Genomic DNA, 26499 nt, shown 5'->3' with positions numbered 1-26499 from the left:
GTAATGTATTTCGTTCCATCTGTTGTATGTGTTCCCACCAATTCGACTAATATTGGTCGACAATGTCTAGTGGTCTGCGAACCTTTAGATCCTTTCTGACCCTTTCATTTCTGATGCGGTCTACTCGTTTCACTCCAGACACTAAATAGCCTATGTATAAGAACAGCATTTAAAGATCTACATTTCTAACATCAATGGGTACAAATTTCCCGTCGACGGTGATTTTAAATCTTAGAAGGAATATGATGCAACCTCAAAATACGTCTATGTGTTCGAAAACATAATTAAGTTTAGTCACTCCCAGTAATATAAAGTAATTATGAAAAGAATAAAATAAAATGAGGGACTCGGCCGTAAAACATGGTAACTGACATTTTGGTAAAAAATGAGATACGTAGCGTATAATATGGTATCTTACAGTCTGCGTCTAATGCAGTAGTTAGTTTTCCAACACTTCAACAGGTGGCAGAAGTATACAGATTTTACTTTCCTGGTAACTATACAAACTGTTGCAGGTATGAATGTTTGTCTACCTATAGTCCCGTCGCTCTAATTTCCGGCAGCCAATCACGTTTGGTAGTTCGGCAACGAAAGAACAAAAATGGCGAACGATACTACCTACCTAGACTTTATAGAGCCTTCACTTCCTAAGATGTAAGCAAAGAGGAGGAGTCACGCCGGGAATAACAGCGTCACGACCATAATAACTTCAATATTACACTAAAACGTCACTTACCATGTTTTACTTCCGAATCCCTCAAATGTTACGTGCTTCCCTGCTCCACCCTGACGACGCCCTTGAGTAATAACCATAATCATAGTCCTTCTGTATACAATAAAAATTAAGTATTGGATAAAAATATGCTCTTTCAGATGACATTAAACAAAACCACAGAGTTTAATTTAAGAAAAAATTCTCGATGACATTATAATTTGTACAATAGTCACAAAATAATTGTAATTATAATTGTAATTGTATTCTTAATATTGTAGTTGTAATCCCCTGGTAGAGGGCAAGAGAAGGCCTGATGGCCTTATCTCTACCAGGTTAAATAAACCAATAAATAAATAATAAATAAATAAAATATTTTGTATCCATAAAAATATTAATTTGTAAGTGCAAGGTTTGATGTGCTGGCTTTTTGTCCAAATCTCGTCACTCAATTTTAATTGGAATTAGCGTTACTTTCAATTGAGAAACCTGTATATATCACTAAGAGTAAGTTATAACACATGTGCTACTACATTTTCATTAATATTATCGCTTTAAATTCCCCAAACTGTCATTGAGGTCAGTCCATGAATTTTTAAAGTGGCCCTTACAAATTCATCTAACAAATCAGTTGCATAAAGCAAGGTGCCAAGTTCACATATCAGCCTGCGAATTACTACAGTGCCAGGGGATAGTTACAGCCTTCATTTTAATAACTGTATGGAATGATCGCAAAGACTGAGTTACAGTGTTAAGCGGATCTAAATTAAGAGGGGCGTAGGTGGACTGGAACAAAGTTACGGTGGGAGCTAGGGCCGGGTTTGTGTTGGCCTCCGTCCCGTGATAATCTAGTTAAACCATTAACATCATCCAACAGCTCTCATGAGACTGTCAATTGTACACATGCGGACATATTTCAAAGTTGCTTCAGTCCGTATCCACCAATAGGTTATCATCATCACTGCTACCATCTCTACCTCATTATCACAGTCACTACCACTACATCTCTGCCATTTTCTATGCATAAAATTAACATATCTCACACTTAAACATGATCTAAGAATTTTCGTATTTCAATTGTTGATTAAAAAATTGAAGGACTCGAGCGTAGAACATGGTAACTTACATTTTGGCAAAAAATGAGATATGTAGCGTATAATATGGTATCTTACATTCTGCGTCTAATGCAGTAGTTAGTTTTCCAACATTTCAACAGATGGCAGAAGTATATAAATTTTACTTTCCTGGTACCTATACAAATAGCTGTTGCATGTATAAATGTTTACCTACGTAATAACTTCAAAACACTAAAACGTCACTTACCATGTTTTATTCTGGAACCTCTCATTGTGAACGCAACGTAAATGATATTATAAAAATAACGGTAGAGATAGTAAGCTATGGGTCTTGCTTACATAAACCTCGCTGAATATGTTCGCTTTGATTAAAAGAAGAAGAAGAAAAGAAGAAGAAGAAGAAGATGATGAAGAAGTGAAGATATTATAAATTGATTAAATCCCTTTTCATCATCAGATTATTTTCTTTTTCCATATTTCTTCATTTTCATCATCATATAATTATTCTTTTCCATTACTTGTCTATCGCCATAGTTTTTTTTTATTGTTTCTTCATCATCATTAATACATCATTGTCTTTTCCTATAGTTTCTTCACAAATTATGTCTCTTATTTTAAGCTCCTTCACCTTCAACATCGCAACATAATATTTTCCGCCTCTCTTCCACTTTAATGAGTACGTTATTGTGTTCTCATTTTTCTTCTTTTTAAATAATCTAGGCTTTTCACTTGTTCTATTTCTACTCATAATGAGGTATTACACTAAAAATACAGATGAAGTGATTTTAAATAATTCTATCTGAAATGTAGGTTATTTAATACAGTATAAATATTCAGATACTAATATTCAGATACTAGCTTAATGTTAGATATAGATATTACAATGATATAATGAATAAACATTATGTATGTTGAATAATTCAACTACGGACGTTGTAACACTTTTAGAACCACTACGCACAGTCGGACATATAAATCTCTGGAGGCCCACCTGTTGTCATATGGCGGCCGAACACTTTCATAAATCAAGGCATGGGAAAGCAAGTAGTATATCATTACTTGGAATTTTTTTTCTGTAGCGAAGAAAAAGAGTAAGGGGTGTTTCTTGCAACATTGCTTAGCTTACTTAATTGCTTCGACAAATGTGGGCACAAAGACCACAAAAATTAATTTGCAACACAAGGACGTCGTGTTCGATCGCGGGCTCTTGAACTTTGCATATTTAGAAAGACTAGTTGCAACCCGTGGAGGTTTTTATTTAACGATCCTAACCAGATTATTCCAAGTTTTAATGAGTTACATATTAAGGAAGACTCTGAATTTTGCAATAGCCAGTCGCTGAGTTCAGAAGAAAACAAGAAGCATCATATGAGACGACTACTTCCGTCCCTGTCACAAAAAAAAAAAATGTCTCTCTAACAGATTACATAGGACAAGCAGACAAAATAACGTGGAATTTTGCTTTGACTGAAAAAAAATTTCACCTGACTCATGTCATGGTACAGAATGCCTAGTCCTCATTCATTTCATATTTTCAAGGATCGACGTAATCACTAGCTAGGTCAGAAATCTACTAAATAAAAGATTGACACGATAAATCCAACTGAGGAAGAACATGTTCAGACTTGTAACGTGGAAACGTTGCGTAATTCAAATGCGAATGGTACGTTTTATTTCTACATGTCAAGTAATAATAATTGTACATTTTTTGTAACCAGATCACTATTTCCACTATGAATACTGCATGCAAAAGGTTAAGAAAGAAAAACATAACTGCATCATTGGTAGTGTTTGCTTCCACCTTTACGTAACAGCTTTTCATTCAAATTATGAAAAACTGTATTTGGTACGTTCTGTTTCTAGGCTCCTCAAGTATACGCTATGAAGTAGTTGATACTTAGATTTCAGAGCAGGCCTGCAGAACTGTAGCTCTTGAGAGCGACTGCTTTCCTCCCCTCTTTTACCCCACCCACCTTTTCTACCTGTGCTGTCACGGCGTTCTAGTTACGCTCGGCTGCATCAACATTCATTCTCGGGGCGGAAGCCGATCATCCCCAATAGAAGTGTAGTGAGGCTGACGTCATAGTTCCCCTACGTTGCGAGTTCTGCAGGCCTGTTTTAGAGCATGATAAATAAGCATTTATTTAAGTTGCGGTTTTAAGCTGAAAAACTATGTCGATACACCTGTGATACACTGTATTACAAACTCTCTTCATCGGATATGAATGATAAATTATTTCTCCGTTAAACAAAGTATTCCTTTTACTGAGAGTTGGTTCCCTAAATTTAATTTTTAACCCGTAAGTACAGGGATACGGTCAGGGAGACCGCAACGAAATACAACGCTAGTTCTAGTTACGCACTAGGCACTGAGAACAGCAATAATGTCGCGTAACGTTAAACTATTTAAATGTTAAACATTTAAATAGTTTAACGTTACGCGACATTATTGCTGTTCTCATTGCCTTTCTTTCTCATATAACTCCATTGTTAAGAGCAATCAGTTGAATGTTTGCATTCAGTTAGTGCGGTCCATAGCGCTCTGAAGTTTCTAAGATATCTGTTAGACCGTAGTGATTGTCTTCTTTATTTAACATGTCAAATAATAATAATTGTCCAGAGCCGTTTTCTGTGTGTACAAGTAACCAAAACTTTTCTAAACAATTGTATCATGGTTTGAATCGGATGACAGTGATATCGGGAGTGATAATGAACGTGAATTGATAGTTAGTGATCATAACAGTGATTCAGAACAAAGTGCCTGTGAAGATGAACTGTCTGAAGTAAATGGCTATGAGAAGGCGTGCAAAGATGCTACAAGTGGATGAAGTAAGAATTATTGTTTCTAATAAAAATGTTAATGATACAGAGTTGCATAATAGCCTTATTTATTTTCGATATTTTTCTATATTAACATAATCCGCTGAACCAAGGTTTTTCCCGTCAAACTGGGCCCTCCAGCAAAGAAGACAAAAACTGCTTATCACTGCTATCTTTGTAGTGAACCAATTTGTTTAAAATATTCTTTTTCAACTTGCATGGATTGTGCAGTTCCAATTAGACCATTGCTAGACGCCTGCATTTCTTATTAAGAAATACTATTTTTTGTCCCCAAATACATTTTTTGTGTTAATTATATATTCAATTTCATTAAGAAACTAGAAAAAAATCTAATTGGCAAAAATGTCTTAGTTTATATTTGAAAGATTAATAAGAAGGTACATAAATATATATAATAAGCTTCCCAGTCAATATTATAAGTTACCAACCAATAGTTTCAAAACTAGATTTTATAATTGGCTTTTAATTAATCCTTTCTACTCTGTACATGAGTTTCTTAACATAAATTCATAAGAAATTGGTTTTTAATAAATGAAGTTATTTAGATTAGTTACAATTATTACATAAGAGTGAAGTGTTTTAATTAATTTTAGAGTTTCAAAATGTTTTATGTTTTCATTATAATTACTGTTTTCAATTATATGTGTATTTTCAAATGTATGTTTTTTTTTGTGACGAAGCCTATCACTATATGTTTAATGGCTTAATAAACTGAATTGAATTGAATAAATAAAACTATGTTGTTTATTAACTATTTCGAAATGTAACTGTATTTAAATAATGTTTAATTTGCACGTAATAGAAAAATAGACTTTATAACTGAAATGATATTTTGTAAAGCTGTTAGTTATTATTATTCTGCAAAATGTAATAAATTTCATAATAGAGTCTCTCTGTCCGCATGCCTGTAATAGTGTTACAAAAAATCCATGCCTGTACTTACGGGTAAGAAACGTAATGCAAATCCATATACTTAAAAAAATTGTGAAACCTTGTAAATGAACATTCATTAGACTTACAGTTTAAAATTCAGATGTCAGGCAGGTCTTGTGCTGTAGACTGAGACAATGAAGACGCACAGTTAGCACATCACAAACAGTACTCGTTGAACCGACAAATTGAAATGAATTGTGCAACATAAGTCAAAAGAGCAGAAACTGTGGTGGAAATTCCGCAGTTAGAAAGCCAGGTAAATCCCTGTCCATTAATATTAACGAGTAAGGCACAATGCAAGTTACAGAGGAAGCTGGAGGACACAGGTAATACATAAATACCAGTGTACGCTTTACAACTATGACCTTGTGGACGTGTTGAGAGGTCCAAACAACATTGGAATAATCCCTACTTATTGCGAGTTGAAAGAATAGTCTTTCTCCACTAGAGACGTTTTCCTATGTCTAGTCTTGATCTTCTTATAAAGCTGAAAGTTGACCATTTTCTCCCCGTTACTACATATACTAGTGGATTATAATAATTTTCTAGTTGTCAGGTTGAATTTTCTTTCGCAAACTTTGTTTCTAATTTCGGTGCTGGCAGTTACTTTCTAACTGTTATGTTGAGAGCAGCGTTTGTCTTGGAAGAAGCTGCCAACATTCATGAAACGAAAGTTACTAGCGAGTGTTGTTTGAAATTTGAACGTAATTAATAATATTAATATATTAATAAATAATACAGTAATTAATTAATAATTATATATTTTAAAGTTGTATTCGGTTTTCGGAGTTCGTACTAATCATTTCATGACGTCAAATAAAATAATTTTTTTGGTTAGTTAGGTTTCTTGAGCCATAAACTGCATAGTCAAACAAATGAATTTCATACTGACAGAAAAAATATATTTTAATATTAGAATTATCAATCATAAATACATAAATCATATGTATTATTGATGTTTCAGTACATAGCATTGTAATTTTATCTGATTTGATGATGGCAACATTGAAGACGGCCATATTAGCTTTTTTGGGAACTGATCTTTCGTGATCCTCACTATAATACATTTTTAACATCTCTGAAGAGTGTTCTGAAATACTCACTAATCTCTTCTTGTGAAATGTCCGAAATGACTGACAGGTATTTTCTTCTATTTTTTTTGCATAAAACTAAAAAAAAAAAAAAAAAAAACTCACTGCAATATGCTATACAACATTCTCAAACATTATTATAAACAAGACCATAGCTTGAACTAAACTACGTACGAATGAGTAATCCGTTTAATGTTGACAAACAATTAGAAAGAAAGCACAATATTTTCCAGTACACTATTCACGAATGTGTAACCCCTTCAGTGTTCTCAAACGATTAGAAAAAAGTAATAGCTTGCATTACATTACTCACGAATGAGTAATCCCTTCAGTAGACCTAACTCACAACAGACTGAGATGAACTTCAACCATGCATGTACTGTTGGAGGCAACGATTCTTATACGTCCGGTGATGTCATATACGGAGAGCTCTGTAGTTAATATTTTCGTAATTTCCTTCAGGAATAAAAAAACAGTAATTCTTTCTTTTGACTGCTGACATAATTGTGATCACCATCATCATTATCGCTGTAGTCATGAATCGCTCATTGCATTAAAAAGAAAAACCGAGGGTATATATGCCTAGACAATTTTCCTTTGTGGCGACTTTATTCGCCACAGAGTCTAATTAGTCAGGTTGAGACTGAAATTATATGAGAGGCTGGCTCTCCACGCAGTAGCGTGGTTGTTGGAGCTTAATGAATAAAGTCTTCGATAAAAGACATACTAATTAGAGTGTATGGTCATCTAGTGGAGAACACGATTCGTACTCCAACATGAAGCAAAGGCAAGAGCTCGTAATGAGTTATAACATTCCGCAATTCTCGGCATCAGGTTGATTTCGAAATACTGTATATATGGTGTGTGCGTGTGTGTGTAGTAGATAGGCAGACGAACGTCCATCTTCATGCAGATGATATAGGCAGGTTCAATAAACATAGAATTTCCAGGAGATAAAGAGGAAATGACTGACTACATGAGGCTTTTAGTATCATCTGTGGTGTAAATGTTGCCTTATTGGTCTCCCATCCAGGCGACCCAGGTTCGATCCCCGACCAGATCGCGATGGAATTTGTGGTGAACAAAGGAGACGTTGCAGAGGGTTTTTATCGGGATACTCCCGTTTCCCTCTATCGTTCCACCAACACTTCTCATCTTCCCCTCATTCAATTTGTCAACTACAATAATATGGAACTGGAATTACGGGAGGTGGGCACTATGGCCCAGCACTGCGACCTGTTACGATCTATTGCGATAACCTTCAAGCTAGGCGCATTCCCAAACCCACACCGGCTGACTAGTCTAAGGTTCGCTGCGTACCCAGGTTTCGAGTAGGCAACCCCTCTCGTCCCTAGTCCAGCTCCTTCCATGCGTCGCCAGCCGGCGATCGGGGAATGCTATGGAATGATGACGAAATGGAGAAATGGTGACGGAATGATGTAGATGCCTAATATGGGAAAACGAGAGAACCCCGAGAAAAGCTCCAACTGCGATCTTGTCCGCCACAATTGTCACTTTTGATTTTTTAATTACAAATTCCAGACCTAACCGGGACTCAAACCCGGGCCGCCTGCGTGACAGACCGCAGGGGTCAACTGCATTAGTAAAAATAGATTGGGATGAAGATTGGTTGGATTGGAAGAGGTGGACAACAAGATCTTGTTTTTTGAATTCTTATTTTAGTAGGTTATTTTACGAGACTTTATCAACAGCTTAGGTTATTTAGCGTCTTAATGAGATAAAGATAATGCCGGTGAAATGAGTCCGGGGACCAGCACCGAAAGTTACCCAGCAGTTGCTCATATTGGGTTGAGGGAAAACCCCTAAAAAAACCTCAACCAGATAACTTGCCCCGACCGGGAATCGAACCCGGGCCACCTGGTCTCGCGGCCAGACGCGCTAACCGTTATTCCACAGGTGTGGACTTGTTTTTTGAAATTTGAATCTTCCCTACCCAACGATGTGCAGAATGTGTTCCTGTCTTTTATAGCAAAAAAAAAAAAATTGAATTTTGCTGCATAATTCTGTGTAGTCCGATACATATCTCATTTGGGTTAACCTTGGCGAAATTTACCTACACCCAGCTAGGAGAGTACCAACACAAAAGGGCCAAGATTTATCTTCATCCCCAATATTAATTAACCCTTCAACATTAGGCCTACTTCTCATTTGTCATCTACTTTGATAGGCCTGCCACCTATTCGTGGAAGTATTGCATTCGGAGGAAACATGCCCTATGTAGGCACGGTCTTATGGAGAATGCCAGAAACAGGTTTTCTTTGGCTTTCTTTTTTGAAGTGAGTACTTCTTTATTGGACGTGTAAACGGGAAAAAATGTCACATTTATTGTGTAACAGGAAGCACTGACATGAGATATGTAGATCTGATATTATATAGCAGCACAGGTTCACTTTACCATGTGAATATCTAGCGGAATCATCTTGCGCTACAGTTACTTTAGTGTTAACGAATTCCGAAAGGTGGGTCTTGCTCATATCAAGACTTGAGTAATTCTTGAAATAGGAGTTACAAACGGGAAAAAGTCACATTTTATGTGTAACAGAAGGCAGTGACGTCATGCAGTGATAAGATAACACCGCATCGCAATTGTACATATAGCTGTCAGACGTAGTTACCGACCAATAAGATTTAAAAATTCCCTGTTTCCCCCCTCCCAGAAAGAATGGTAAACTTGCTGTGTAAGATTCCCTTGTTAGTTTTAATTTTTGGTCAGTTTGATTCATAAACGTGAAAATTTCAATTCAAAATATATTCACACTACCCTCGCAATCCTCATGTAATATATTATCGTAGACCTACATTTTTAACATTACAGTGTTCCCAGTCTTCGATATGAAATGAAGAAGAGAAAAAGAGCACCATCAGTTAAGAAAGTGAGCATGTGTATAGTGCAGGCATAATCGACCTCAAGGGCCTCAGCTAAGAGCATCAAGAACTCTTGATTCCGGCAGCACAGTCTATGGTCAATATCCCTTTAATGGTCTCGGGATTTCCTTGCCTCGGAGCAAACACAATCACCACTCGCTTCCACAGCGGCGCTTTTAAAACCCGACAAGTCGATTGCTGAATTGCATTGAGCAGATTTAATCGTGCCGCATTCACACATTTCCATATTTAATGAAGAGCTATTCCGCACCGCCTTGCAAAGAGAATTCTAGTGGTTCCTCTATCATGCAAAATACTCAATCCGAACGTTCTGAAGAACAGAAGGGCTTCAAGCTTAATCAGTCGGTGTGCAAGTGTCTAGGAAGGAATTAATGAATATACTCTGTATGTATGTGTGTATGTATGTATGTATGTATGTATGTATGTATGTATGTATGTATGTATGTATGTATGTATGTATGTATGTATGTATGTATGTATGTATGTATGTATGTATGTATGTATGTATGCATGCATGTATGTATATATGTATGTGTTGTTATTATTATTATTATTAATTATTATTATTATTATTATTATTATTATTATTATTATTATTATCATCATGAGAAAATATTTGTTGCTGTTGGAAATATTAATTTGAAGTGTTATTTACATCTTAAGGCAACCCTAGGGAATGTTGAATTTTGAAATGTCTCACGAGATATCTGAAGTTGAACAATACATGCGTGGACTATATTTTTCTTTTCTTGTCGTCCTTTAGGCTATAAGGTTGTACAGCCTAAGTGCGGTGCTGTCTCACTTAGAGAATGATAGTTTCGTGAACCAAAGTCTTGAGTTTCTCGAACATTAAACTGGAAAGCTTGTTCCTGGGCCGGGTATCGAACCCGGGACCTTTGGTTAAACGTACCAACGCTCTACCAACTGAGCTACCCGGGAACTCTAACAGATACCGATCCAATTTTTCCATCTATATCCACAGACCTCAAAGTGGGCTGACAACCGTCAAGCAACCAACATTGAGTGCACACTAACTCTGTGTGACTTAAATTGTGGTTTTCTGTTAACGAACGATACCCGGCCCCGGAACAATTTTTCCCTCGAAATTATTCAAATCAATTTTACAGGGAATTATACCTGAAAGCTTGATTTGCATAATACACGTCACTGTTCGTTAACAGAAAACCACAATTTAAGTCACACAGAGTTAGTTGCACTCATTGTTGGTTGCTTCACGGTTGTCAGCCCATTTTGAGGTCTGTGGATATAGAGGGAAAAATTGGGGCAGTGTCTGGTAGAGTTCCGGGCGGCCAGGTAGCTCAGTTGGTAGAGCAGCTGGCTACGGACTGGAAGGTCCGGGGTTCGATCCCAGGTGGTGACAGGATTTTTTCTCGTTGCCAAACTTTCAGAACGGCCCCGAGGTTCACTCAGCCTCATATAAAATTGAGTATCGGGTCTTTCCCGGGGGTAAAAGGCGGTCAGAGCGTGGTGCCGACCACACCACCTCATTCTAGTGCCGAGGTCATGGAAAGCATGGGGCTCTACCTCCATGCCCCCCAAGCGCCTTCATGGCAAGTTACGGGGATACCTTTACCTTTCCCGGGTAGTTCAGTTGGTAGAGCGTTGGTACGTTTAACCAAAGGTCCCGGGTTCGATACCCGGCCCGGAACAATTTTTCCCTCGAAATTAATAAAATCAACTTTACAGGAGTTATACCTGAAAGCTTGATTTGCAACTAGAAAGCTGATTGTCACCGACTGGTCTCGTCACCAAGGCTTGAAAGGAACGGTGGTTTAGTGGTGTTTGAGGGAATCAAACCCGGCCGAGGGCGATGAATTTTAAAGGAAGATAATCCTTAGCCTTGCTTTCTCTGGGTCCTATGTCGTAGTCCTGTCCCTTACAGCAAAATTTGTCGACCAATTCTCCTCTACTTTGATTTTCTACGCATTTTCTGTACATAATTTGGAAGCGTCGTTAAAAATAAACTACTACTACTATTATTACGAAACTATACAATATCGTGGGCGTTTTTACTGTGTAAATCAGTTTTCAACCTTGAAGCTGGGATTCGGTCGCAATAGGGATGACAACCTGATCGCCTTCTGGTAACTTGACGCTTTGAAACTTCGATAGCGAACTGACGATTCGAGCTACTTTCAAATCCTTTCTTGTAAAAAAGAAGCTGATGGATTCTATAACCGGAAAGAGACAAAATGACGGCGGTCAGAGGGAGGAGGTATAGAAAGATAGCAAGAAAGAGAAATCGAAGGAAACAATGGGTACAGTCTGAGAAATAAATCTCCGCCTACTGCAAAAATTCGTCTCTAGTTTTCCTTCCTTAAATTAGTCCAGTAGAAGGATTAGTAAAAGAAGAGAATATTATAAATCTGAGCTTGTAGGCTATTTATAATGTTCACATTCTCAAAACGTGAAATCGCTAATTGCATTAAAAAGAAAAACCGAGAGTATTAGGTCTAGACAATTTTCCTCTGTGGAAAATAAAGTCGCCACAGAGTCTAATTAAGTAATTAGTCTGGTTGAGACTGAAATCATATGGGGAGCTGGTTGTCCACATCGAAGCTTTGTATAATTCTGAGTAAAGTCTTCGATAAAAGACTTACTAATTAGAGCGTATGGTCATCTAGTGGAGAACACGATTTGCACGCCCCTCGTCATAGAGAAGTGTCGTGCTCCAGCGTGAAGTACAGGTAAGCGCTCCGTAATGAGTTCTAACGTTCCGGGATCAGGTAGATTACGAAATATGGTGTGCGTGTGTGTCGCTTCAATAGCCTCTTGAAAGTATACATTGAGTTAGAGGTCTTTCTATGTTATTTGTCAATGGTAAAGCTATGCACCTGTCAATACTTTTATCTCACATAATTTCTTTAAGAACTCAGAATATGGAATAAGCTCCAAACGTGAAGGAACCATTTGAACTTGTGAGTTCAAACACGTCCTAACTCCAGGAGAATAAATTTTTCAAAAGAGAGGGAAAACATAAATGCTCGATATCCGTTTATAGGAATAATATGAAATTTATTTATACAATAAAGCAGTAGGCTCTGATCACATTTATAATAATGTACTGACGTCCCAATCCAGGATACTATTTTTCAAAAGAGAGGAAAAACGTAAATGCTCGATATCCGTTTATAGGAATAATATGAAATGTTTTTATACAATAAAGCAGTAGGCGTTGAACACATTTATAATAGTGTACTGATGTCCCAACTCCAGGAGACTAAATTTTTCAAAAGAGAGGAAAAACGTAAATGCTCGATATCCGTTTATAGGAATGATATGAAATTTATTTATACTATAAAGCAGTAGGCTCTGAACACATTTATAATAGTGTACTGACGTCCCAATCCAGGAGACTATTTTTCAAAAGAGAGGAAAAACGTAAATGCTCGATATCCGTTTATAGGAATAATATGAAATGTATTTATACAATAAAGCAGTAGGCGTTGAACACATTTATAATAGTGTACTGATGTCCCAACTCCAGGAGACTAAATTTTTCAAAAGAGAGGAAAAACGTAAATGCTCGATATCCGTTTATAGGAATAATATGAAATGTATTTATACAATAAAGCAGTAGGCGTTGAACACATTTATAATAGTGTACTGACGTCCCAACTCCAGGAGACTAAATTTTTCAAAAGAGAGGAAAAACGTAAATGCTCGATATCCGTTTATAGGAATGATATGAAATTTATTTATACTATAAAGCAGTAGGCTCTGAACACATTTATAATAGTGTACTGACGTCCCAATCCAGGAGACTATTTTTCAAAAGAGAGGAAAAACGTAAATGCTCGATATCCGTTTATAGGAATAATATGAAATGTATTTATACAATAAAGCAGTAGGCGTTGAACACATTTATAATAGTGTACTGATGTCCCAACTCCAGGAGACTAAATTTTTCAAAAGAGAGGAAAAACGTAAATGCTCGATATCCGTTTATAGGAATAATATGAAATGTATTTATACAATAAAGCAGTAGGCGTTGAACACATTTATAATAGTGTACTGACGTCCCAACTCCAGGAGACTAAATTTTTCAAAAGAGAGGAAAAACGTAAATGCTCGATATCCGTTTATAGGAATAATATGAAATTTATTTATGCAATAAAGAAGTAGGCTCTGAATATATTTATCATAGTGTACTGTACTGTTCACCTGCCATTGTGATAAAAAAAAATTACAAACATGAAGTGGAGTTGGGACATTCTTGAAATATACGAAACATAAAAAAAAAAATGCAAATTCACAAAGAAACTTACTTGTTAATGTTTATTTCAAACCATTTTTTACACTTTCATCCCCAATCATCATTACGTGACATATATTTGTGTTGTCGTATTGATAAAACAAACTATGTGAGGTGTTAAGAAAACGCACAGTTTCTTTAGGTCTCTTACTTTCTCGGACTTCCCAGGTATTTGTCCAGCATAACATTGAACTTAAATAAATTCTGATATAACACTATTCTTGAGCAAAGGAAACGTGTATGCTGGAGCAATGAAAGAGATAACTATAGTAACCGTTACTTCAGACTTGTGCATCTGTTGAAACTGGGGTGTTTTGTATTCAATCACGTTGAAATTCAGATTATTCTTTTGTGCAGAGTTTTAAAGAAATCTCTGTAATTGATTTTTTAAATTTAGTATTATGTCTTCAGACAACATCAAATTTTGTTTCAACAAATTACATTAAAACTCTCATACATATCCATCCTCTCTACCTTTCGTTTCACTTTTTCAATAATGTGAAAGTTTCTAGTGATTCTAGGGACATTCTTGAAATATACACAAATGTACGAACAATGTTAAGGCACTTTTCGCTAGGAGTTGGGACTTTTCTAAACGTAAAAACATGCGTCCCAGTCGTAGCTATTCATTACATCATAAAGTCAATTTCACGAAAAAGTGGAGTTGGGAGTTACTACATGCTAAATTCAAGAATAGTTTATACAGACGTTGTTTGTTTTGTATGAGGTATGAGAATAAAAAAGAAAAATTATTGATTAAATGGCAAACTTGCTAGCGTTAAATTATATAAGCACGTGTGGCTTATAGCTGTTTCGGTGTATCCTTCACACCATCATCAGAGCCTACTAGATTCCGGCGTCATCTCGACATCGCTGCCTGTTGTAGGGGTGCGTTTGCGTGTTGAAAAGTGGAGTCGAATAGTGTGTGTGTTCTGAAATTGATCTGTGTGTTGAGGATTTGAAACCGAAACAGCTGTAAGCCACACGTGCTTATATATCCTAATTTAACACTAGTAAGTTATATATTTTCATGTTGAAGGTGGTGTTGACCGATAAGCAGGCACACAGTAAGTATTGGATATGTGGGACCGTCTCTTTGCTTAGCATATAATGTATAGTATTATCAATAAAAATGTAATATAGTTAATAATACTATACATTATATGATAAGCAAATAGACAGTCCCACATATCCAATACTTACTAGTAAGTTTGCCATTTAATCAATCATTTATATTTATGTGTTAAAAGTAGTGTACGCAAGATTCAAGATGGAAAAAAGAAAAATTATAGGCTCCCCTTTAAGAAATAGATTCCTTCAGATTACTTTAGATTACTTTACTTTTAATGCAGTTTGCTTTTCTCCTTAAAGTCAATTAACTTTTCTTATCAACATTCTAAAACGCTTTGTTCTTTAGATTTTTCGCATTATCCACTTAAATGGTCCAACTGGTACCTGTATGCGGACTCCCCTTGTGTATAGGAATGGATTCGTTTATCGGATATGACGTAAGTATTTGCGTAGCAACAGAAATGTAATTTCCATTCCACAAAATCATTATCTTTTTCAATTATTATTAGTGAAGGTTGAATATAGGGGAGACTGTTGTACCTTTAAGCATTTTTCACATTTTATTTTTTTTTTTATTTTGGAAAATTAAATTTTTTAAATGTAAAAATGCTTGCAATAATTATTGAAGATTCTTTTACAAAGAAGACAGAGGACGGACACTGGAAAGTTTTCTTTTCTCAATCTTACTATCAGGGACTGGAATGCTTTACCTGCAGACTTACTAAAGGCTTTACCAACAACCAAAAACGTATTTAAAAATAGGCTCAAGGACTTCACTAATAGACGATAATTATACACAGTATGTAAAGGATATAAATGATATTTTGTTATGGAAGTGTTGTATCAGTGAAGAATTATGTTGTGTCAGTGAAGTGTGTTGTGTCAGTGAAGTGTGTTGTGTCAGTGAAGTGCGTTGTGTCAGTGAAACGTGTTCCTGTCAGTGAAGCTTTATAGTTTATAGTGGCAGTGCAAAGTATTTGACCAGTGAAATGTTTTTGAAGTGTTAGTGAAATCAGGATAGAATCAGTGAAATGTGTCGTAGTTCCAGTGCAGTGAGTGAGTTGACAGCGAAATGAGTGTAATGTGGAAAGGTACTTGTGCAGATATGAACATATCATACTCGTGGGTTTTAGTTCGAACTTAGATTTAAGATACAAATTAGATTTATTTTAAATGTTATTTTAAGTGATAGTGCTTCATTTAATTTAGGATATTCCCTATTATTATTATTATTATTATTATTATTATTATTATTATTATTATTATTATTATAAATTATTGTTAGTATTAATTATTGGTATTATTATTAAGTGTATTTGTAATCAACAAATGTATTATTGCCATTATTGAGTGTAATTAGTTACCACTGCCACCGGGTATATACCCATTGCAGTGTGAATAAATACATACATATACATATACATATACAAACTTCCTGTATGTATTTTCCTGTTTTACGGATGTATTAAAGATGGAAAAAATAAAACGAAGGTATATGTATTGTGTTCAAAGGTACAACAGGTTCATGTATCTTGGAACATACCCTCTTGTAAGATGAAACACATGGAATATAGGTGGGAATATAGCTGTAAAAACTGATAATCATATTTAAATGTATTTGCAATCATACAACAGAGCAGGCTTCTCTTATTGAGATTTTATATCCTGGAGGAGCAATAACTGCTTCAACAGCTTTCTTCAAGGCACCCGGATCAATTGGGGGCCTCTTAACTCCAGTCTTACTTCGTGACATGATCTTAAAATAGAAGAAAAACAAAAACCGGTAGTATCGTGTACTTTAGAACATGTTCCATGGTACAAGATGTTTTGTGTTCAAAGGTACAAAAGGGTGCACTTTTAAACAAATATGGCTCCTAAAACTATAAATTCGAATAAATCTTGAAATTGAAATATTTATTACTCACCAGATGATAGGGAACTCACCGTACTTGAAAAATATTAACAAATACAATCTGGTTTTGTGTTAAAAAACATATATCAATGAACGAAATGTTTACTTTTGGTACTAAAAAAAACTTCTCTTGCTCACGGAACTCACACTTTGCAGTAAATCAAAGTGAAACTATGACCAGAGCTACTTAGCGGCTTTCTCTACAATCTACAGACGTGGACAAATTATTAGCAAAATTTAAGATTTTTATTATATATTTTTACAAAATATGATTCTTCAATTTAGACTACAGTTGACATTTTTGCGTATTTCCAAATTATTAGCAAAATTGAAGATTTGTATTGTATATTTTTATAAAATTTAACTCTTCAATTTGGACTACATTTGATATTTTTGCATATTTACAAATTATTAGCAAAACTGAAGGTTTTTATTAGGCCTATATATTTTTACAAAATTCGATTCTTCAATTTGGAATACAGTTGACATTTGGGATATTTCCAAATTATTAGCAAAACTGAAGATTTTTATTTTATAGTTTTACAAAATTTGACTCTTCAATTTAGACTGTAGTTGAAATTTTTGCTAATTTACAAATTATTAACAAAATTGAAGATTTTTATTATATATTTTTATAAAATTTAACTCTTCAATTCAAACTACAGTTGACATTTTTGCATATTTCTGTCTATTGTAATGATAGAAATATGCAAAATTGTAAACTGTAGTCTAAATTGAAATATCAAATTTTGGAAACAGAATTATCATAAAAATCGTCAATTTTGTTAATAACTTGTCCACGTCTGTACTTCAGTTTGAGTCCTCTAGGTAGCAGCAAAATTTTCAAAACAAAAAATGTTCAAAGGTACATTATGCTAAAGGTACAACAGTCTCCCAAAGACGTTACACGTCAAAATTGTATAAATTATGGCCTAGTAAACTGAACTATCCGAAAGAAAGTCAGCAAAATACCATATGCGGCCATTTTGGTGTGGAACCGCCTACATTCGAACCCTGGTTACTGTTGTGAAAAGCCGATGCGCTAGCCTTTGGGCAAACGGCGCACACATAGTGCTTGTGACGTAGGCAGAAACTCAACGATCCGTGGCGTGCACCCTGCGATGTAAAGACACGCTATGTTCCGGCAGGTGTAGAGCCCACGTGCTGCGGCAGGGGTGATGAGGGTGGCCGTGAATCACGCCGACAACACAGTGCTCCCCTAGTCAAGACCTCGCTCTCATGTCGCCGCGTCTATCTTCGCCACTGCTCGTCAAATCCTGCGTCGATGGATGAGTTCGTCGTCTGACCGTCTCTTTGTGGACAAAGGTGAGTCACATTCTTCATTTTATTAAAAACTATGGCATAATCGTCATGTAAATATTATCGACTGCCATTTGTTATTGTCATTAGTATCCATAGCAACACAAGCCAATTTTATTTATTTACCTAGGCCTACAATATGAACAAAATGCTATGTATAACTTCCTATAAATCGTAGTAACTGGATCAATTACAATTAAATTTATTAATATTATGGTTATTGTTACATATTTATTTCAATTTACGAAGTGTAAAGAGAAAATGTTGTGTTACGTTTACGGAAATAAATGATATCAGCAGTCTTAACATAGAAAAAGGTATTTTCTGGAATGTCGTCCAGACAGTAATATATCGAATTCTTCTAAATCAGTATGTGGATTTTGTTCATAATCAACATCTAAAAATATTACAATTTTTTTAATTATATCAACTACTGTATGTATATGAAGAGGAATTCAAAATGGCGATTTGTTCAAAATTGGTTCAATTCATTTTCAAATTTGTGTTCCTTAAATACGGGTAATACAAATCTCCAATTGCTTAGAATAAATTACGTTTATTGTATTAATCGAAACTATGCGTGCATTACTTATGTTGTGTGAAACGCTTTAGAAATTTTCAATTTTCTGTCCGAGAAATTATACAGATTATTATTACCTGCAGTAGGCCTACTGCGTCTGCAAAGAAGATTTATTGTGACAAAAATGTTGAATTTAGAGAATTCTAGATAAGTGAATCCAAAAACTTAATATGACTTAATCACTTTGGAGGCGCTCGGGTACGAGTGTAGGTCAGATGGTAGAACATCTAGAAATTATACGTATTTTTGTAATGCTTACAATTTCTCTTCTTACATTCTCTGTAACTTCGTATATAATAGCATGACAGTTATTTTTGTTTACTCTATTTCTTAGGTTTTATTTCATGTATAAACAACAATATCATCAGAATATGTTAAGAATGTGTGAATGCAAGACGAACTCCACTCTAAACGACTGCTATAACACAAGTTATTACTCATTATGAAATTAAAGTATTATTGTATGTATTCTATTATCCCTGATTACATATAACATATTGATCAGTCTAATGCGCTTTCAAGACCATTTTTATCAATTTCACTATGCTGCCATCTAGCGACTGCAAAAGAAGTCACGTTATAACCCTGATGGAATTGCATAGAGTAGGCCTAATAGCTTGCAGCAGCACTTCCATCTAGCGGTCGTTACTAAAAATCATTTTCGACAGTGGAGATCCTGGTGATTACTCTCTTTTATATGTTGTTCAATCTGGTAGGCCTTATGTGATCAGTGCTATTATTAATGAAAGTTATAAGTTATATAAGCGGAATGTTAAGGATGGATAATGTCGCAGTTTACAATTACAAGTGTAATTAAAAAAGGCAAATGTAAAGTTATCCCTATTAGCCTAGAGGCCATGGAGACTCCCACTTTTGCTAGACAATCGGCATTAATAGCAGTAGGGATGCCAGTCTTATGTTCCCGCCGCATTTACCCCCATAGAAATATCCTTGGTGCTCATTTCTATTAGATTCTCAGTAAACCCCAGGATCATAGTGCGGCCTGAGAGAATATAACCAGGAAGGAAATCGAAACCGCGACCTTCTGTCTTTCAACCGCGACGCTAGCGCGTTACCTTCAATGTATATTATAATATATAAATATGAAGCGTCCAATTCCAAAACTGTCTAAATCCATTTTTTTTAAATTGAGATAATGGCGATTTCGTTATCTACCTAAACGTCGCTAGCAATTTTCTAATTAATGTTGTGCCTAAATTCCCTCTTTCAAATATGACGAGCACTGCAAACAATTTGGAAAAAAGTTATCAGTTTTTGGCGTTTCCTGAAAATTGTTAAGAATGGATGTAGACAGTTTTGGAATTGGAGGCTTCAATGTTTTGTATGTTAGGATATGATTACTGCATGGTTTCATAGGCATACTTTTATTAGACCTAAGTTTCATAGGCATACTTTTATTAGACCTAATTTCTACATCTCTTGCTTCACTATTTTCAAACATATTTTGTACATTAAAATTTTGAAAGCTGACGTTTTATTTTATTTGTGTTCTGATACCGTACAATATAAATGTCACTATAATTTCAGCGACAGTTTCTTCGATGCACTCTAAATAGGTGTTCCAAGTTTGGTAATATTATTTCTACATAAATATTCGAGTCATGTACAATTAAATTCGTACAAATTGCTACATTACTCTTTTAGTAACAGAGTCCATTTAAGAAATTCTGAACATAGTCATTTCATCAACAATTTTATAATAATTCTATACTACGGTCTGTTGACTACATTCATTGAAATTTATACGCATATGTGGCGTCCAGTATACTCTACAGTGAATAGTTAGGCCTTCTCCTCACACTGTACAACGGAAGGATCGATAAATATTTTCTCGTGGATTTAGGAGTTCCTCGGATACAGTTTAGACGGCTTTGCTTGCGTCTAGTTGGATTATATTTAAAGTTAAATATATTACGAGGGTCGTTCCGAAAGTAATGCCTCCTATTTTTTTGTGTTGACCTGTAACGTCTGAGCCGAATGTCAGTGGTGTTGTAGTAAAGGTTGAATCTACACGCTAATGTCCTGTTAGTTTGGTTGTCGTGCGACAGATATTGGTAGCGGGGCAATCTACCAAAATGGCATCTGGAATAGAGGTGCGTAAGAAACAGAGATGTGTTACTGAATTCCTCACTGCCGAACAAATTACACCCATTGACATCCATCGACGTTTGCTGAAGTGTAAGGAGACCATACAGTGGCTGCGAGCACAGTAAGGGCGTGAGTAGTGCGTTTCAACAGTGGCGAAAATCTGGGATAGGCGGAGGTGATTCTTTTGGATGCCCTGGAATCTGGAGAAACTGTCAATTCCGCGTAAGCTGAAAGCCTGAATTTCCCGAGACAGGCCACAGAAGAAAACCTTTCCTTGTAACGCGATAAGTCCAGGTCCCACACCAGTTTCACGACCACTGAGCACGTTGCAAAATTTGGCTGGACTGTCCTATCACATCCACCGTACAGTCCGGACTTAGCACCTTCAGACTTCCATTTCTTTGAGCCGATGAAAGATTTGTTTGCAGCAACATTTTTCATACAAGGATGCTGGCGTCTCAGCTGTAGCAAAGTAGCTTGTCTCTGATGGTCAAGATTTTTACGAGCGCGGCATGCAGGCTCTTTTCATCGCTGACAAAAATGCATAACGAATGATGGTGATTATGTGAAAAAATAACTGTATGTAGCTGAAAACCTGCTCTATTTAACTGTGTTATTACGCTCTGTGTAGTTTTCATTAAAATAAATAGGAGGTATTACTTTCGGAACGACCCTCGTATTTTATCCGTTCAAATAATAAATTATGTAAATGCCGCGATTCATGCAATTTAAAATGAAACATATTTATAATTCGTATCTTATTACTTACAGCCTATCACTTAGTACTACTACTACTACTACTACTACTACTACTACTACTACTACTACTACTACTACTACTACTACTACTACTAGTACTACTACTACTACTACTATTATTATTATTATTATTATTATTATTCCAGTCCTCCAGGCATGGATATTTCACGCTTCACCACAATCCTGGCCTTTCTATGGCTATTCCCTGGAAGTTGCTGGGCAGAGAATTCTAGTAAGAGTGCATGTGCAATACCAAGACCGTCATTCGCCGTACCAGGAGATGCTACTGTTCTAGGTGAGTAATTTACTAACTCAAACTGTGTTTGAATTGCATAATAATGCATTTAGATAGCTATTACAACAACCAAATAAATTTTCTTGTTATTCAGAACAGTTTGTGAACAAGAATTGCAGTTCCAATATAGTTCCACATCTACACTTTATACGACTATTTTAATATACATTGATTTTACTCTTTCGCCAATTTCTTGCTGCATAATCCCAATTTATTTTGCATAGAAGAATTAATTAATCTTATCTTATTCTACTTAACCTCCACTTTCATCCAAATTACACACCACTGCCGGTAGGGAAGGGAGATTCATTGGATGGCACATTAGACCAGGCCTGGACGTTAATACCTCAATCGAGTCATTGCAGACTATCCCTTAACTCCCCACTCCACCTTCCCCAGCTGAGACAGTTATATTTCGGATCGATGCGAGTAGGCAAGAAGTTAAGCATTGCTGAGTGACGGGTTGTATAAGGCAGGCATCATAGCTTTCGAATCTCGCTGGTCGCTTAAAATCCACCACTGATGCACAGTGCCTTACTGTGTGTTTGTTTCTAAAGCAGTATAAGCGAAAAGGATATGGGCGGGGGTATCTCCTTTTCTTTTCCCTTCCCCTTTATGCCTAGGGCTGCACGAGACATCTCATAAATGCAGGCCTCCCTGGTCATGAGTCGGTATGACTTAAGGCCATCGCTTAGACATCAAGGGACAAACACCTATTCCTATGGACGGAAGCTAAATTTCTTCCGTTGCTCACTCTAGAAATCGAACCTCTAACTTGCACAGCTCCCGATCATTGTGGATCATTGAGTCAAGTCTAAGCAGCGTTTAGGGACCGAGGAGTGAGTTGTTGAGTTTTGTTGTTGAGTGTTTAAAAATACTGATAATTGTAGAATATTCCTTGTGACATTTTTATTGCGCTTTTATCAAAAACTTTTGAAATGACGGTGTTGGATAAGTGCAGATGGAGTGTACTAATCGTTTGGGTAACATTGGACTTTGGCTTTGGTTTCCTATAGTTGCGTTGGCGAGGTCTCCGAAAAGTCTAATATAATCAAAATAAAAATGGAAGCAAAGAAAGGAAACTCTGACAACGATGGTACTTTATGTTAGTTTTTATGATATGCAAAATCTAAGTTTATAAATTGAACGGATCAAATTTATTGTGCACAAGTTGGCACGATTACAAAAAAAAAAAAAATATTAATTTTTGTGAAGAGTTCAATGTTGAATCTTCTTTGGCCAAGACTGTTTCTTTGATAGCTCTAAAATATTCAATCTATCTTCTGAAAAATCACATAGGCTATATAAAGTAAATTAATAACATAATAATAATAATAATAATAATAATAATAATAATAATAATAATAATAATAATAATAATATTTCTCACAAAAACATTTTCATAATACTTGTATTTTTGGTATACTTTGTCCTTCAGGGCAACCCCTATTTTAGGGGAAGTTTGTTTACTACTGCATTTGGAGACATGGAAGCAATTTAGAATTTCCGCTATAAAAAAATTTGAAGTTCTATAGAAACACAAAAGTTAACGTTGTTTGTGAAAGAATGACAGGTTACATCGCCTTTAAGGATTTTGAATAAAAATAGGGAGGCATATTTTAGGCGTCTGGAATAACATTTGAAATAATAAATAATTGAAGAATGTGATCTCAAAACACGTTAAATCCATTTTTATGAATGGACTGGACTAGTTTTTGTATCCACCGGTCTGCGGACTGAGCAACTTTTCAAGTGACATGCACAATAACACAGACCTTTTAGACAAGGATTGGCGTTGTTTTGGAAGAAAATGAGCTTAAAATATGATGATAGAGGACTGAAACATAATCATATGTATGTATAAATAATAAAAATGGCCTAATGGACTGAGAGGATTTTGGCATCACACTCTTCAATTCATAATTATAGTTTTGATAACTACTAAATCTTGTCGCAGAATATTCTTTTTTTAAATTTCATTATGTATTTTTTAACATTAATTTACATTTTCTTTTTTGTTCATTTGAATTGATTAGGATGCCGATATTTTAAATCCAAGATTTGGACGGCTATCATTTCGATGATATTCTCTCTTCAGTATAATGTACCCTAGGTTATCTATGGAAATTCCCAACGTAACTCATGATAAATCTTTTTCATCAAAAGTCATGGTCCATTTAAGAACTGTCTTTCAAATTTTGCTGTTTCATGTTGATGCGAATCCCTTTGTTGTACTGTAATAGGTTTTCGGTCTCCCTTCTTTTTCATTCTTGTGTGCTTCATTAGAGAATCATTCTTGTCAATTCTTTGTTCCATATTCTCATGAATGTCAGCACCATCGTAACTGTTTTCCCTTCTCTTTCATCACCCTAATACATCCTGCAGCTTTTGTTCTTATTCGCTTATTAACACAACAACAAAAATGTAACAACTATTCCATGTGTTCTTCGTTATTTAGTTTCTTTTTAGTACTTTTATGATGAAACCACAACATCAATATTTGTGTCCCTCCAATTCCAGCTGTACATTTTATATTGCCTCCGTTGAAATCCTTTCTACATTACAACATCCAAAATACAGAGTTGGTTTTCGTCAGTAACTTCGTTGTATATTGATCCGTAGTCTATCTCTCTTATACGTGTTTACATTAACACTGCGCAGTTTATAGCGTACTGCACTTACCCACATGGAGCTGTGTACAACACAAACATTGCAGTCGATGTATTCTCTAAATCTACGAATTTGAAAATTCTTGCGCTTATAACTTACTAAACATAGGCCTATATGTAATTACGATCTTAAAAGCTAAAAAAGTCAACAAATATGCGCTAATAACAATACAATAACATTACGGTACATTGCACAATTCAAAAGAACATTAAGAAATGAAACCAGAAAAGTTAAGCAATCCCAACTCCATTACAGGCTAAATGGGCCCAGATGGTGGCGGAAGGTTAAGGCTCCCACCCAGTGGCGACTCGTGATATTTTTTGTATGTAGGATATGAGATTGACGACTGATGACCAAGACAGAAACTGATATTAATAATAATATAATATTAGTAATAATACTCGTAATATTAATAATAATGATATTAATAGAGCATGCAAAATTTATACAAGTAGGCCTATGTTAGTCTTTGACTCACCATTCTGGAACTGGCAATTTATTTGTAGTGAAGTTCGATTCTCCTCCCATTTCTAGTTGTGAAGATGGCCCCTAAGCAATTGTACTGCCCGATATTTATTGATGCTCCGTCAGACGTTTGCGGAATTAATTTCTTGCTATAGTTAAATTCTTCTAAATGATCAAATACAACTTCAGATATTCTTTCCGCTGTCCTGTCAACTGAAAGTCCTGTTAATTCTTGTATTTATTATAGTCTATTTTATTTATTTTTATGTAATTTTGTTTTTTATTCATTTTATTTTTTATATTATATCATTTTAAATTATTCATTATTTCGTTTATTATGTTCTTTTAAAATGACCAATGAACTGCATTTAAGGAGGCTATAAGGGTACTTGAAAATTCTTATTGTAGTCTCTGACAGAGTCTCCATCACCCAGAAGGAAGGATCATAGTATTAGGATACGCGGTCATATCCTCAAACGCGGCTAAACACAAGTCATACCCCGCCCTCCGCACTCTCTCCTGTCCACCAACTTCACTGCTAGAAATACCGTTTGCTGTAAGATATTTGGATGGTTCCTCGGAAATTATTTCTGAGCTGTGTTGTGACGACAACTCACGACAGAAGGTGGAAGCTTAAAGAAAATTCATACGTTGGGACGCATTGAAAATCAAAATCTGTAATTAAAATGTTTTCTATCCTCAGAGGCACGAAATTAAACTGTAGGATCATCCTCATATCCTTCATGGAGGAATCGCCACTGCTCCCACCTTTACAGACAATCGACATTAAGGATGTCAGACCTATGTGCCTGCCGCCTTTACTTCCAAGGAAATGCCCCTGGTATACCGGCGTTCAAAGACATCTGACCTACGATTTTAACGTGCGGCTCGCGACAGGATCATCTTGGCTGTGAAATGGTAACTGCGCATGGGGGGAATGCGCGGACTTGGTTAATAAAAACCTAAACTAACCAAACCTAACCATCGTATATGCAAAATGTGTAACGGGAACACGAAGAGAACTTCTTGATTTGATCTGGAATGTGCACGCGAAAATAAATCCAGGTAGGTATCACGCTGGCACTGCATGAGAGGTCCTCGCATGTGCCACAGCCAAACTGTTCCTGTCGCGAGTCCCTCCTCGATTTCATGATCGTGTAAGCGAAATTTATAACCACGGGATAAGTCAGAACTACAGATATAACAAATTGACAAACTTTGAATCAGTTACAACCTACGTTATAAGCAGGCATCGAGACTTTGGACCCGATACAATAAGTTTACTGTGCTTGTACTATAGGTTGTTGACTCGCTGCAGGTAGTTAAAGGTAGAGATGTGTTGAGGTAACAACTTTGCTATTTAGAATAGGAAACGCACACATATAGACATTCTGAAAATAAATATACATTACACTATGACAATGTCAAAAGACTGTGAAAAGCATTTATTCTCCTGTCTTTTATAAGCATTTGTGTTTAATT

The 26499-nt window shown here is 35.7% G+C and overlaps 1 protein-coding gene and 1 long non-coding RNA gene across 2 annotated transcripts in view; one reads left to right on the top strand and one right to left on the bottom strand.

The window, feature by feature from the left end:
• Positions 1-6124, bottom strand: part of LOC138698807 (uncharacterized) — a 41859-nt gene extending 35735 nt beyond the window's left edge. Inside the window, exon 1 of the long non-coding RNA XR_011331939.1 lies at positions 5649-6124. This is a non-coding gene — a long non-coding RNA (uncharacterized lncRNA). The remainder of the gene's footprint in view (positions 1-5648) is intronic.
• boss (bride of sevenless) overlaps positions 1-26499 on the top strand; it is a 127868-nt gene that overhangs the window by 56858 nt on the left and 44511 nt on the right. Inside the window, exons 2-3 of the mRNA XM_069823233.1 lie at positions 17968-18145; positions 21734-21882. Coding sequence (XP_069679334.1) covers positions 21744-21882 — 139 coding nt within the window. The 5' untranslated portion in view covers positions 17968-18145; positions 21734-21743. The remainder of the gene's footprint in view (positions 1-17967; positions 18146-21733; positions 21883-26499) is intronic.

This window comes from Periplaneta americana, chromosome 4, assembly GCF_040183065.1.
Source record: "Periplaneta americana isolate PAMFEO1 chromosome 4, P.americana_PAMFEO1_priV1, whole genome shotgun sequence".
Taxonomy (NCBI): domain Eukaryota; kingdom Metazoa; phylum Arthropoda; class Insecta; order Blattodea; family Blattidae; genus Periplaneta; species Periplaneta americana.
The sequence above is the reverse complement of the archived record's forward strand: the minus strand, read 5'-3'. Positions and strand labels throughout refer to the sequence as shown.